Source organism: Ictalurus furcatus, chromosome 13 (assembly GCF_023375685.1).
Source record: "Ictalurus furcatus strain D&B chromosome 13, Billie_1.0, whole genome shotgun sequence".
Taxonomy (NCBI): domain Eukaryota; kingdom Metazoa; phylum Chordata; class Actinopteri; order Siluriformes; family Ictaluridae; genus Ictalurus; species Ictalurus furcatus.
The window spans coordinates 1152399-1167072 of NC_071267.1; the positions used below are offsets into that span (position 1 = coordinate 1152399).

Genomic DNA, 14674 nt, shown 5'->3' on the forward strand with positions numbered 1-14674 from the left:
CAGTTTTAGGTCCTTTATTTAAATTCGATTCAAGCTTTTGTTGTGCAACGTAAATATCAGACAGTAGACACTCTGCCAGTTAAGACTTTTGTTTTGTTTTTTTTTTAACATTTTTTTTTTTATAAGATTACGAAAGTACGTCATCCTCAACCGTGAAAACGCCATGAAAATAGCTTCTATATAATAAATCGTTTTTTTTCATTGTTTGTTTTAAAAATCTAGAATCTAGCGACTCCCCATCAAAATATATTTTTATGCTGAGTTTGCGTCCGTACGGCCCCGAAAAAAAGAAAAAAAAAAAAAAAGTAAAACGGACAGCAGTTAAAGGCAGCAGGACGCAGGAAAACAAACAAACAAAACCAAAAACGGATGTTTAAACGGACGTTAAAAATTCTTCCTCGCACTTCACCCTCAGCGGTCCAGTGCTTCATCAAATAAATAAATAAATACATCTCAAAAACAAAATTTTTTATAGAATAATCTTCCACATCCAGGTTAGAACATTTTTTTATATATATATATTTCGTCGCTTGCGGTGGAAGTGATTCAGATTAATTACGTAAGAACAACAGGACGTCTCGCGAACTACGAGATTTTATTAACGCTCACGTCTGACGGATTTCATCTCGCGCGTCAGGCTTCAAATTGGCGAGGTAGCATTCGTAGCTAGCTTGTGAACTGCTAAAACCATCGGATGTGGACATGCTGTCCCGAATCAGACGTATAAACGCTAAACGTTACACAATTTGTTGTTTGTTTTTTTCGATAGCTAGCGACGCGCGTGAGCTAGACTCGTCCGTCTCCGACCGCGGCCAATCGACGCACTTCCTTACGATGAATAACGTTTTAATGGCGATGAAGACGTAGCGCGGGACGATATTAACATATAACGTTGAGAGAAATGATGCGGCAATACAAATCCGTTTCGTTATCCGGAATGTTCTTCATGCGACGGGAAGCTTTTCCGCTGTGAGGAAAAAAGAAAAGGAAAAAAAAAACCGGTAAAATAAGAACGGATATATTCAAGTGCACTGCGCAGGCTGAAATAACGGTTTCTACACCCTATCGAGTGCACTAGATCTCGCAAAGATATACATCTACGGATCAAAATCTACGTCAGTGTCGATATGAGTCCTTGAATCGATCTTTACAACAACAAAAAAAAACATACTGTATAAATATCTTTACACCAAGTGAGAAAGTGTACTGTTTTACCGCTTTCACACGGCTTTCACACGGCGTTAGTCTGAAGCCTGTAAACGCAGTTTGGGTCAGCACTACACACGGAAATCTATTCTTCATGAGGAACGTGTTTAGTGGAGCTTCTTTAGCCGTGTGCTGAGCATCACATCCCCTCTTTCACTCGTCAGTCACTCACCTGCAGGGATGCACGGGTTAATCGGATCAACCCATCGTCAGATCTGTGAACCTGCAGCCGTGATGTAACCTCGTACTGCAGCTCTGAATTCTAATTCGCACCTTCGCTACGTCACCATTTTATCTACTTACAACTATTGGGTTTTTCTTCTTCGTTTATAAATCACTGGTTTTGCAGTGACTTTACTATTCTAACATGTGTAGGGCCAAGGGGATAACGACAAAGAGATTAGGGGGTGGGGCTAAAGGGGTAGCGCTAGAGAGCTGAGTGGGTGTGGCTAAAACGATAACGGCTGGCTTCAGAGAGCTTAGGGGTGGGGCTAAAGCTGTAGCGCCAAAGCGCTGAGCGGGAGGAGCTAAGGGACTGGGTTCAGAGAGCTGAGTGGGCGGGGTTAAGGGGCTGGCTCCAGAGAGCTAAGTGGGTGGAGCTAAGGAACTGGGTTCAGAGAGCTAAGTGGGCAGGGTTAAGGGGCTGGGTTCGGAGAGCTGAGTGGGCGGAGCTAAGGGACTCCAAATCGAGTGCTCACTTATTCCCAAATGCAACGAACATGACAGGAGAACACGATCATCAGCACACAGCTAAACATCCTGCTTACAGAAACTAATTAGCCGTGTTTGTACACTGGAAGGAAGGAAATTAAAAGAAAGTTCTCACACCCTACCCTGACTCCAGGAAGTCCGCTGGTCTTTCCACAAGTGAGAAAACGCAGCTAGAACCTCTCCTTCTAGAAATAGCTACAAAAATATCTCCACTAAACTCGCCTTCAACCTCTGCAGCCGCTCTGGAGGCTGCAATAACGCCTGAGAGAGAGAGATTTGTTCTGGTAAAGTCTTCAAAACACACATATTTCAGCTTACTTCGTTCTTTATATTTATATATATATATATATATTTATATATGTGTATATATAGTACTCTAAATATAAATCTTTTCTCATTTCTTTCATCTTTTAACCTCTGTATTTTTAAGCTGAATTGTTCAACCTATAGAAGTGCACTAAACGTACATCAGGGAACCATTGTCACAAGTTCACTATATAAGATATACAATAATGATAATAATAATAATAATAATAATAATAATAATAATAACAATGGAAGTGCAGCAGGGAGCCATTGAGACGGAGAATTAATAATAATAATAATAATAATGATAATGACTCAAACGCAGGTGTTCATGGAATGTCGAGTTGTCAGTAATAAAGTGCTCGAGCTCGGTCTTCTCTCCCCTCTGACAGGAAGGTTTACATAAATACAACAGGAAGTCATGATGGCGAGGACAGGAAGTGAAGTTTTCTTACACCGACGTCCTGCTGACTGGAGCGTCGAAGACAAAAATAAAGTGATCGAGAGAGAGAACGGTGCTGTTTATTGCTGGAACGTTCTGCTCTCTGTGCTTTCCAGTGAAGGAGTGTGTGAGTGTGTGTGTGTGTGTGTGTGTGTGTGTGTGTGCGCGCGCTCCCTTTACGAGTCCATTACGAGCTTAGTTCATTCTGATTGGTCGTCTCTTCTTAATTATGCTGTGTGTGTGTGTGTGTGTGTGTGTGTGTGTGTGTGAGAGCGCGCATTCCCTACATAAGTCCGCAGCACGGCTCTTTTTGATTGGCCGGCTCCTCTTCCTCTGGTGCCTTCAGCTTCAGTAGCGGCGGATCGCCGCTCGCAGGTGTGAAGTACACTGGCTGCACCGCCAGTTCGGCAGGCCCCGCCTCTTCCTGTGTCGGAGGAAGCAGAGGCGGAGCAGGAGCCTGCCGTTTCTGAAGCTTTGCGGCGGCTCTCTGCCGTTTCAGCTCCGCTAGCGTCTGGTGCGATTTCTCCCGCGTCATGCTATCCGTGTCCCCGGCGTCGCCGCTCGGCAGCGCTGGAGTCAGCTGATAGGAGGCGCTGCGTTCCCTGCGTCCACTGCTGCGCAGCTCTCCGGGAACCAAGGACGTAGACGCCACGAAGGTGCCGCCATTTCCTACGACAGAGTCGCGGTCTCCGTTTTCCAAGCCTCTGTCGTTATCCGGATAACGCAAATCCTGCGCCCGGCTAGACGCCGCCGTCTGCATCGGGGGAACAGCCAATCATGTTAGAGGCGTGATTCCATGTCGAATCAAACAGGGGGTAGAACTACAGCGTCTCAGATTTGCTAGTACAGATAAAATAAGCCAAACTTTTTTGTCACATTGTTTCCTCACCATGTGCTTGAGTTCGGCGTCCGTCTGTTTGTCTTCATCCTCGTCCTCCGTCTGTCTGTCCTGTCTCCCTCTGTCCTGCCACACCATGGCCTCCTTATGGTGCTCTCTCCTGTACAAACTACTACGCTCGTTCACGCTCGTCCTCCTCACCACCTTACTGCTCACACACACACACACACACACACACACACACACACACAGTGTTTCCTGATCAGTACAGAATCCTCATGACATTAATAATCTAACAAATATTTAACACACACACACACACACACACACACACACACACACACACACACACACACACACACTGACCCCCGGCTGCTGGCGCTGGACGCTCGTCTCTGCAGTGAGCCTTTGTGTTTGTCCTGGTTCTTCATGATGGCCTCGTGTTTGTGTTTCAGCTCTAATAGCTTTGCCCTGACCTCCTCATCCACACACACATCTACACAAACACACACACACAAATTTAGCCTAACAATAAGCACGCAGAGTAGAGGTTATCTAGTGCAATACGATGTGTGCGTGTGTGTGGTGTAAGTGAACCCTAATACACAGGAACCATATTTTATACCCTAAACAGTGCACAGAGAGACGACAGCGTCGTACTCACCTAGAGGGGTTTCTTCCAGGAGAGACTTGGCGTTTAGATCCGCGCCGTGAGCCACCAAGAGCTCCACCATTTGTAGCTGTATGACAAGAAACACACACACACACACACACACACACACACACACACACACACACACACACCCCATGTCAGGCTGCACAACAAACAATCATCCACTAAACCACCAGTGCTAATGAATCCTCTATTCTGATTGGTCAGAACGTGTCTACAGCTGCAGCTCTGACAGTAATTAACATTAAAAGTAACAATAAATGGACAAAAATCTATTTTAAAAAATAATAAATTTGGCAAACTGCCTAAGAAAAGATACAGAAAAAAAGAAATAAGAGGAATAAAACACTTCGGGATATGCCGCCATAGGAAAATAATCATCTTCAGGGGCGGTGCCAGTAACTCCACTTCATCACGCCACTCCTTAATTAAGCTCCTCCCCTTTCTTTTTCCTCACACTTTCCTTCTCCTTTCGCAAGAAGTTTGGTAATTTTAGTGTGAAATTTACCCATTTTCTCTCTCACACACACACACACACACACAAATGTTGGACCGCCATCACATGACGCTATTACAAGACCTACAGCAGTCGATGTCTACTTTTCAAACCCTAACATCACGAGGCGTACTTTCTTCGAGAACGCATGTTAAAGCAGCTGACCAATCAGCGGCCTCGCTTCCGCTCTCACACACGGCCTTTCTTTAATACATTTTTTTTTTTATTACCTTGATGAGGAACGTTCATATACAGGATTTATGAAATACAAACACACAGATCAGCCATAACTTTAAAACCACAGACAGGTGAAGTCAATAGCGTTGATTATCTCGTTGCAGCCAGGGGAAGTTCATTCCCCACCACCCGACAGAGAAGTGTCTTGATGAAGGTCTTCCTTACATCTTGGAGCGTAGCAATTGACCATTAAAAGAAGAATCCACGTCGGAAAGAACAATTTGGCGTGAACAATATGAGCCCGTACAGCTTTTCTGTGTGATGAGCATTTCCCAAGGCGTGTTTCATCATGGACTAGTTCCAGGAACTCGACCACAAGCTGAATTGCTTCACAGACCAGCACAGTCCCTGGACTGGCTTTTCCAAACAGTTCCTTCTACCGCAACCCATACGGTAGAGAATTCCAACACTACCCACTGGTACCATCCTGTACAATTCGCCGAAACGCGCGGTACGAGGTGACAGACGTATGTGATGGAGTGCGACTCGGTGAGCATCGCAATACCAGTTGATCATTCGGGAAAGTAACTGGGCTTCATCCCATGTTAAAATTAAAACACGTTTGATGCCGGATTCAAGGTTTCAGTTCACTTTTGATTTCAGCAAGCTCTGCATTTTTTTGCAAGAAGTACTCACGGCCTGACTTCTCCATTCAGAGCCGTGCATGTGATATTACCGGAGGTGCACACTGACTCATGAGTATTTAGTGCTGTAGAACCTCTGACGGGGAACGACGACGCCTTGGCTTTACTGGAAAGCAGGATGGAGATGAGACAGGTCTTGGTTAAAAATTTCCACCTGGTTTCGTATAACAGGTTCAACTCCCGTGGAGAAGACGACGACGACGACAAGCATGAGGACAACCTGGCCGAGCGGAGCGTCAGGAACATCGACACAGGTGCAGTACCAACATGACTGGACACTTTTATAAGACACCGTTATATCGGTATGTCAACCAATTAAAAAGTTTGAATACATGTTGATTCATTTTCTATAACAGGAGCTCTGATTGTAGTGCTGACTGGAGTGTAAATCACAGGTTTCTATCAACGCACTCGTTCCAATACCTTATCGTTTCTGTGGTAACGGCTCATTTCCAGGGACTCGTACAGCGGACGTTCCAAATAATAATAATAATAATAACAATAATAATAATAATATTTATAAATGTCGTTGATATAGTGAATTTTTCTATAAGATGTTGTTTATTTAACATTGATGGAAAGAGTCCCCAGTGTCAGCGCATTTTGAAACCTCTCAGTAACATGACCAGCTCCATTTTTTATTTATTTTTATTTTTTTACTTCGAGACAGAGAGAGAGAGAGAGAGAGAGAGAGAGAGAGACAGAGAGAAATAAAAGAGAGACTGGTGAAGGAATGACTGTTTACAGATGCTAAGTGTATGTGAGAACTTTATTAACGTTATTCCAAGGATGTTCCGCAGTATTAAATTCAACTATAAATGGATAAAAGGCACAGTGTACCATTCATTAATTGCTGTTGTATAAGTTTAAATACATAAAAATACTGATGGTGAGTACAAAAGTTACTGATTTCACCCTACAGGTTGACAGTAACAACAAAAGCTGAGGTTTAGGGCCTTGGTGTAACCCTAGATGCTGATTTATTAGTTGAATGCCACTGAGGTATATCAGTTGAGCTGCAGATTATCTGTTTCCCTTCCATTAATGGATGGACAATGGGTAAAGAGCTGATGCATTGTGTGAAGCAACAAATGGACTACAGTCTGTAAATCCATACCTATAAAGTGCATCGACACTGATAAGCCATAACATTAAATCCAGGTGAAGTGAATAACACTGATCATCTCGTTACACTGGCACCTCTCGAGGGTGGGATATATTTATTAGGCAGCAAGGGAAGGGAACAGTCAGTTCTTATAGTTGATGTGCTGGAAAAAGGAAAAATGGGCGAGCGTAAGGATCTGAGCGACTTTGACAAGGACCAAATTGTGATGGCTAGACGACTGGGTCAGAGGATCTCCAAAACGGCAAGTCTTGCACTGGTTAGTACCTACCAAAAGTGGACCAATGAAGGACAACCAGTGAACCGGTGACAGGGTCATGGGCACCCAAGGCGCATTGATCCACGTGTTCAGAGAAGGCTAGCCCGTCTGGTCTGATCCCACAGAAGAGCTACTGTAGCACAAACTGCTGAAAAAGTTCATGCTGGCCTTCAGAAGTCCTCTGGAGTCCATGCCTCGATGGCTCAGAGCTGTTTTGGTGGCACAAGGAGAGGGGGACCTACACGATATTACACAGATAGTTTTAATGTTATGGCTGATCGGTGTGTACATGCGGTCTACCTGGCCAATGAGTGTACATGCAAGATAGATGACGCTAATAAATTGTCTCCCTTTTTCTCCTGTTCTTGTTTAGGAGGCGACACCTCATGGAGCAGATATTACAGACTTGCTGCAGTGTGCTTGACCCTGTTGTGTGTCCTCCTGAATTCTGCTGTCTTAGTGCTGTGGGTCAAGTTCAACAACTTGACTACAGAAAACACCGATTTACAAACTCATTACAGCAAACTCCTTCTAGAGCACCAAACCGGCTACGAAAACATGACTTTTGATAGAGACCGGTTACAGACCAGGTACAACAACCTGATAGTCGAGAGAGACCAGTTACAAACCAACTACAAAAACCTGATAGTCGAGAGAGACCGGTTACAGATGAACTACAACAACCTGACCATTGAAAGAGACCGGCTACAGACCAGCTACAACAACTTGACCATAAAGATAGACTGGTTACAAACCAGCTATAACAACCTGACAGTCGAGAGAGACCGGATACAAATGAACTCCAACAAGTTGACCGTCAAGATAGACCAGTTACAGACCAGCTACAACAACCTAACAGTCGAGAGAGACCGGTTACAGACCAGCTACAACAACCTGACCACTGAGAGAGACCAGTTACAGACCAGCTACAACAACCTAACAGTCGAGAGAGACCGGTTACAGACCAGCTACAACAACCTGACCACTGAGAGAGACCAGTTACAGACCAGCTACAACAACCTAACAGTCGAGAGAGACCGGTTACAGACCAGCTACAACAACCTGACCACTGAGAGAGACCAGTTACAGACCAGCTACAACAACCTAACAGTCGAGAGAGACCGGTTACAGACCAGCTACAACAACCTGACCACTGAGAGAGACCAGTTACAGACCAGCTATAACAACCTGATAGTCGAGAGAGACCAGTTACAGAACAGCTACAACAACCTGACAGTCGAGAGAGGCCGGTTACAGACCAGCTACAACAACCTGACTATGGTGAGAGAAAAGGACCAGGAAAAATGTAAGGAACTGACTAACGAACTGGAGAAACTGCAGACAAACTACAGCACCATGGCAAACCAGAAAGACCAGTTACAGAAGGAGAGAGATGTACTTCGGAACAGGTTGGAAAAGCTAGGTAATAAAATCCGTCAAAAAAAAAACCTCTCAGTAGAGTGCTGACAATTACATTTTAATGTGTCTGGTTTTTGTACGAGTGCTGCTGGGTTTCAAAACAACATGTCCCAACTAGTGGTGCGCATTACCAATGGGATCTTGCAGGAGCCAATAAAGACTTTTGGGAGGGGGTGATTTTTACGTTCGAGTGGGCAGTCAGATATGAAGTTTGTGGTACAAAGAAAGGTTTTCAATAACATGGGAGCAATCAAGAGTATTTGCAAAGTGCTGTGGTAACTATAATCTTTACCTGCTTTCACCTGATTAAGGTTATGGTGGTTTAAAGAACTAATTTGTTAATATTTTGTGAACTAGAACCAATTCCACATGTTAGAAAATATCATGGAAAGGAGAGATTGCAAGTTTGAATCCCGACAATGCCACAACCTTCCATGTCAGGAGTCAGGGAAGCAAAGTTGGCCCTGATCTCTGGGTGCCTTTAAGAACACTGGTAGCTGCTGTACGGCTAGGTGAGACCGAACTGGTTGGGGGTGTGGGGGTTGGCAGGTGACCAAATTTGGGAGATAATGTGGAAAAACCAAGAGAGATTGGGCGAAAACAAACTCGTGGGACTGGTCAGGATTGGTGAGAATTCCTCCAGGAGTGGGTCTGCTTAAAAAACATTATTAAAATCTATATCCTTTCGGTCTTTCCAGCTGCACAGGGCAGAGGAGGATGGGTCTACTTCAGCCCCAATCTTTACTTCATCTCTACTGAGAAGAAAAGCTGGACTGAGGGCAGACAGGACTGCAAAAAGAAGGGAGCAGAACTCGTGACCATCAAGACCAAAGAGGAACAGGTGAGAGAGAACATGAAAGTGAAAGAGAAATAGTAAGCTTGAGACGTTCTTTTTCATATTGCTTTTTGATCTTCACAGGAGTTCCTTGTTCAGCAGCTGGGCAGCGATAAGGCTTGGATTGGTTTAAATGACAGAAATACAGAGGGGACCTGGAAATGGGTGGATGGTACAGCACTGACCACTGCGTAAGACTTTTAAACCAATTCTCCTGGATTATCTGACCACATTGTGAAGTTCATGTCAACCAAAGACTCCGATGTCTCTGGATTTCAGGTACTGGGTTCCGGGGGAACCCAACGATATAGGCAACGAGGACTGTGCTGAGATTTGGGGTTTTCCGGATAAGCAGGGCTGGAACGACAGGCCGTGCAATGGCAAAGTGAGATGGATCTGTGAGAAACCTTCTCAGACTTTGCAGTGGTACGTTGAGAAATGAAATAATAAAAGGTTTGGTCATGATGTAATAACGCAACACTGACTCAGTCTCACTACGTTGTATTTTCAGATTAAACTCAAGCCGTCCGTCAGCAGCGATCTCCACTGACTGCGTTACAAAAGTACCCTTGAGTACCCCATACAATTATTACATAATATTACTCTCACTAGCTATCTAGTGCATATAGATAATATTGAGGTACTGCAGTAATGTCTCTCTCTATGTATATATAACTTCAGCTTACGGCATACACGGTGTTAGTACCCGACTACTAAGCTAGCGCTTGCCACTTTATTAGGAACACCTGTACACCTGATTAATGCAATAATCCAAATCAGCCAATCACGTGGGAGCATGCAGATACAAGTCAACCTTTGCAACAAACCACTGACTCATTGAACCAGCGTTCCCACTGAAGCCTGGATGTTTTTTTGGTTTTCACACCATTCTGTACATACTTTAGAGACTCTTTGTGTGTGTGTGTGTGTGTGTGTGTGTGTGTGTGTGTGTGTGTGTGTGTGTGAGAAAATCTCTGGAGATCAGCAGTTTCCGAAATACTCAAAATCGGCCCATCTGGCTGGTGATGCCGGCTGAGGCTCTTGCATGAACGAGTGTGTGTACGGGTGTTCCTAATAAACTGGACGGTGAACGTGTGCTACTCTAATGAAAATCATGAACACTGATGTAATACTAAGCCAGCGCTCGAAATTCAACACCTTCTTCGTGAAGCTGCTAGTTAGTTGTGTTTAGCTAACTTACTGTAATGACCGTTCTCTATGGACGCACTGTAAAATGTAAAAACCAAAACGCTGACACGTTTTCTTTAATTTCCATTTATCTGTAGTAGCGAGACGTTTCGCATATAGTTGTCTGTGTTAAAGTTTTACGTCACTGTTTTAAAGAAAATCAATGACTTTAGCTTGAACTGTTTAGCTTTTTTTGAAGAATCTAACCAGCGTTCTCTGTAAACATAAATAGTCCAAATCAAGTCAGTTAATGTCCCCAACCCTCAGCCTCATCTACTCCACACGCTCACTGAATATTTTGGAAATGAAATGTTGGATTTCACTGAACGCTGGGACACGTTTCCAGGTAACGATCTAGCCGATCAGCCTGTAAGCTTTGAGTATCATTTTTAAACAGCATTGCCAGTAAACATGCCAAGAGTTTATATTTTTATTTTATTAAAATTTTTAAATGACAAATGTGTGTTACATTTAATCAATCTTTCGCTCTATTCATCCATTTTTTTCCTTTCATGTTTTTATTTTCTTTCATTTTTTTAAAAATAACATTACAGGCTATGTAGTCGGGAACTGCTTGCAGGCAGTGGCACTCGTGAAAATTCGTGATATCGTCGTTTTATTCTTCATTAACCATGACAGAAATCGAAAGCGCCCTGAGAGCCCATTCGAGAGAATGTGAGATCGGGAAGTGGGCGGGGCTTCCAGGTGGTATCAGTTAAATTCAGAGAGTCTGAATCACCTGCGCAAATCATTCCAGACTGATAGATCAATTAACTCACCTGCTTTTCTACTGGGTAGAAAAGATTGATCTTTTGGTGCGTATTTGAGCAATACTTTGTAAATATTGGCAGGTCTGGTAATATAATCGGAGTAAACGTCACTGGATATCGTGTGCGCAAGATCGTTATATCGTACAATCCAACGATACCAAGTACTGATCCAGTCCTGACATCATTCAGTAAACGAGTCTTAATTTGCTGTTACGGACTATATCAAGTGTCCAATCGGATACAATCCAGAATCAATCAGGTTTCAGGCTATAGTTTCAGCATCCGTAGTGACGCTCGGTGATGCGCAGTATTAGATCAGTTCAGCCCTAAATGTTCTGCACGCGTCGTCACAGACCGCTTCCAGAAACATGTCTGCATATTTCATTTCTTCAGTGCCACGTAGCTTCCCCATTTCTCAATCTTTAATATCAACCCTCCCTGAGCCGAGATGAAAAAAAAAAACACGGCTGTGCGACAGGAAAGTAAATATCGTCCCCAGATAAAAACGCCTTTTTGCTACAGAATCACTTCCGCACGCGCACTTTAACCACTCTGCAGTTCTTCAAAAACAGCAAAATTCTGCGGCAGCAATTTTCAGGAAGGTTCTTCCCGTTTCAATACGACAATGGTGTAAAAGATTGCACCCGAGAGCCCTGTCCTCAACCCCAACGTCTTTATGATGGATTGCTAACCGAGAGACTGGCTTCATCACCCAACATCACCGTGCAACACTGTTCAAATCTTGAAAAGTGTTGTGAGACTCGAAATCGCTTCAAATGTGAACATCACCATCGTCAAGGGGAGAAGTTTGTGGAACCTTGGATAAAAGCGTGAATTTATTTGAGCTTGTAATAAAGTGATCAGTGATTGTGTGGTTTTTCCACAGTGCACCTCTCACCTGTCCCCAGCAGGAGGCAGCGTGCAGCGGTGTCCATCCGTCTGCGTCTGTCTCGTCCACGCTCGCTCTGTGCTCCAGCAGCACCTCTCCCACTGACAAGTAGCCGTTAGCTGCCGCTACGTGCAGCTACACAACACACACACATGCACACACCATTTACATGTGAGTCACATCTCCACTGTCTCGCTCTTGCTTACTCTCTCTCGCTCTCTCTCACCAGAGTGGCCCCGTGTTGGTCCTTGGCGTTCAGGTTGTCTCCTCGGTCTATCAGTGCTTGGACGTCGGCCAGCATGACTCTCTCCTTGGCAGCACGGCACTCGTCTATCTGCTCCTGTGTGATGCCTGCGTATGCGGGGAAACAGTTTAAACACGTGCTAATCACCATCACCATGTAACCCGTCTGTCCACCGCGACGAGGCACTCGGTCACACGACCTCCGCCACGCTCGGAAGACAGCCGACGAGATGGTGACTTGTACGATTCCGAGTCTGCTAGGGACATCCTCGTTTTTTGATAAGGCGCTGAGAACGAGACTCACCCTGCTCGGCCATCACTACCTCGATGAGTTCGAGCGTGGCTTCGTCCTCGCACAGGTCATACGGCATGTTCCCGTCTGCATTTACTGCCAGCAGATCCGCTCCGCTACACACACACACACACACACAATTACTTCACAGTAACACAACTCAAAAACATTAATTAATGCGTTTACACAAGACCCGATACTCCAGCAGTGAGTGGTTCGCGCTATAGCTCGTGTATTTACGGTAGGCGTGATGCTCCAACTCTTAGGGTAGTTTGTCTATTTGTTAGTGTGCTTGTATGTACGGGGACAGACTCACGCCTGGACGAGGATCTGTACGAGGCCAGTGTGTCCACAGGTGGCAGCAGCGTGTAGCGGAGTCCAGAGTTCACTGTCACACGCATTTACATTCGCACCGGACTCCAGCAGACAGCGCACCACATCCACAAAGTCATCGATGCAGCACTGGGCACAGAGAGAGAGAGACGGAGAGAGAGAGGGAGAGAGAGAGAGATGAGACAGATGATTCAACACGCCTTCATTAACAAACACTAACCTTCTGTTTGACTCGCCCTTTACATTCTTCAATCTATTGTTATTAACCGAAACTGGCTGTGTCCAAAAGAGCAGTGCATTATGGGTATTCTCCGATCACTAGGCGAAATCATTTGAACTTCACTAAGCCTCTGAACAGAGATTAAATCTTCTGAAACCGGAGATAATAAAAATTCGAATTTACGAGCGCTGCATTCCACATGCACGGGAGGAACCGAAAGGTTCAGGAACTTTCCTGAGCAAGAGATCTACACGGTTCCTGGAGAAGTTCCTGTAGTTTGTCTTTCCACCACACAACAGGAAACATGCACACTCTTGTACCCAAACTCCACCCCAGTCAGTTCCTGGTCTGCAGAAAGACTTTCTGGAGCTACTGGGGTGAAAAATAAATAAATACGTTTTCGGCCCTGGATCCTGGAAGTGCAGCTGAACTTCCTGAGTTTCTAGAAAAGTTCCTGTGGTGGACACGGGCCTAAAAACACAACAATGTAGAATAGCAATGATTATACAGTGTGTGTGTGTGTGTGTGTACCTGGTGTAAGGCTGTGAGACCGTCTTCGTTAAACAGGTCAGGGCTAACACCACTCTTCAGCAGCTCCCTCACTACAACACACACACACACACACACACTTTGTTTTCACCTTCCAGCTTTTTATTTCCGTTCCCTCCATTTTCCGTCCTGCTCCTGGACTCTACTCAATCACTCACACTCCAAAACACTAAAGTGGGCGTGTCCTTCTCCAACACAAGCCCAGCAGGTATAAATGAAGCTGATTTGACGTAATGTAGATTTACCTTCGTCGAGGTCGTTCCTGGCGGCGGCCTCCAGCAGCGTGATGTTGCTCGGGAACCTCACCTTCCTCCCACCGTGGTTCTTGCCCTTCTTCTCGTCACTCTTCCTCTGCGCGACGCTGTTCTTCCCCATGCGTGCGCTCTCCTTCTCCATCTGCGCCCAGCCTTTCAGCTGCTGCGCCCGTCTCTTCTGCGCGTGCTTCAGTCGGTCCGTCGTGGAGAGTCGGCTCACGCTCGTCATCTCGGCCAGCAGCTCGCCGTGCTCTGCCATGTCCGGCCGCAAAAAAAAAACAAAAAGTCTCGTTTACGCTCGCTTCCGGATCACGAGATTTCTGAAGTAGTAATCATACCTGGCGTCGTATCTTCCGTGTCGATTCGGTGTCCAGGCCTGAAGTTGGCGCGACCTTCTCAGCGCCGGTTCACAGTGTGGTTCCGGTACAGTGATTGCGGAGACGTTTCTCGAAATCTTCGGCGCTTCTCGCGTCTCCCTTCCACACGAATAATAAGAAAAAAAATTACAAAGAAGTGAACTAGGGTAGGTCTTGAGGGTTTAGAGTAGGTCAGACTCTGGAGGGTCCAAAAAAAAACAAAAACCCTGAAATAACGGAGATGTCTTGAAGTATGGAAGCAACGTGGAGAAAGATCCTGATCGTCAAGACGTCTTCTGAAACGCTTTTAAATCCGGGGTGCCAATACATTAATGTCTTATCATCAGGCATGGAGTGCACTATGTAGGGTGTATTAAGTCCCTACGTAGTG

The 14674-nt window shown here is 45.1% G+C and overlaps 2 protein-coding genes across 6 annotated transcripts in view; one reads left to right on the forward strand and one right to left on the reverse strand.

The window, feature by feature from the left end:
* ppp1r16a (protein phosphatase 1, regulatory subunit 16A) overlaps positions 1-14674 on the reverse strand; it is a 20735-nt gene continuing 6061 nt past the window's right edge. For 2 of the 4 annotated variants that reach the window (XM_053639579.1, XM_053639580.1), the window contains exons 2-12: positions 13919-14674; positions 13656-13726; positions 12888-13033; positions 12584-12687; positions 12263-12387; positions 12046-12171; positions 4168-4243; positions 3870-3999; positions 3555-3711; positions 2953-3419; positions 1-2178 (exon numbers count right to left, since the gene is read on the reverse strand). The exon at positions 13919-14674 is cut by the window's right edge and continues 839 nt beyond it. In XM_053639579.1, coding sequence (XP_053495554.1) covers positions 2142-2178; positions 2953-3419; positions 3555-3711; positions 3870-3999; positions 4168-4243; positions 12046-12171; positions 12263-12387; positions 12584-12687; positions 12888-13033; positions 13656-13726; positions 13919-14186 — 1707 coding nt within the window. In that variant the 5' untranslated portion in view covers positions 14187-14674 and the 3' untranslated portion in view covers positions 1-2141. Of the gene's footprint in view, positions 3420-3554; positions 3712-3869; positions 4000-4167; positions 4244-12045; positions 12172-12262; positions 12388-12583; positions 12688-12887; positions 13034-13655; positions 13727-13918 lie in introns of all 4 variants that reach the window. The other 2 variants (XM_053639581.1, XM_053639582.1) reach the window with 2 other exon arrangements.
* LOC128616787 (C-type lectin domain family 4 member M-like) lies at positions 6242-11068 on the forward strand. 2 transcript variants are annotated; one of them, XM_053639585.1, is made up of 5 exons: positions 6242-8358; positions 9053-9195; positions 9274-9380; positions 9469-9615; positions 9701-11067. In XM_053639585.1, coding segments are annotated over exons 1-5 (1623 nt in total). In that variant the 5' UTR covers positions 6242-7133; the 3' UTR covers positions 9702-11067. The 2 variants fall into 2 exon arrangements, with proteins under 2 accessions (XP_053495560.1, XP_053495559.1); XM_053639584.1 differs by having other exon boundaries at positions 9469-11068.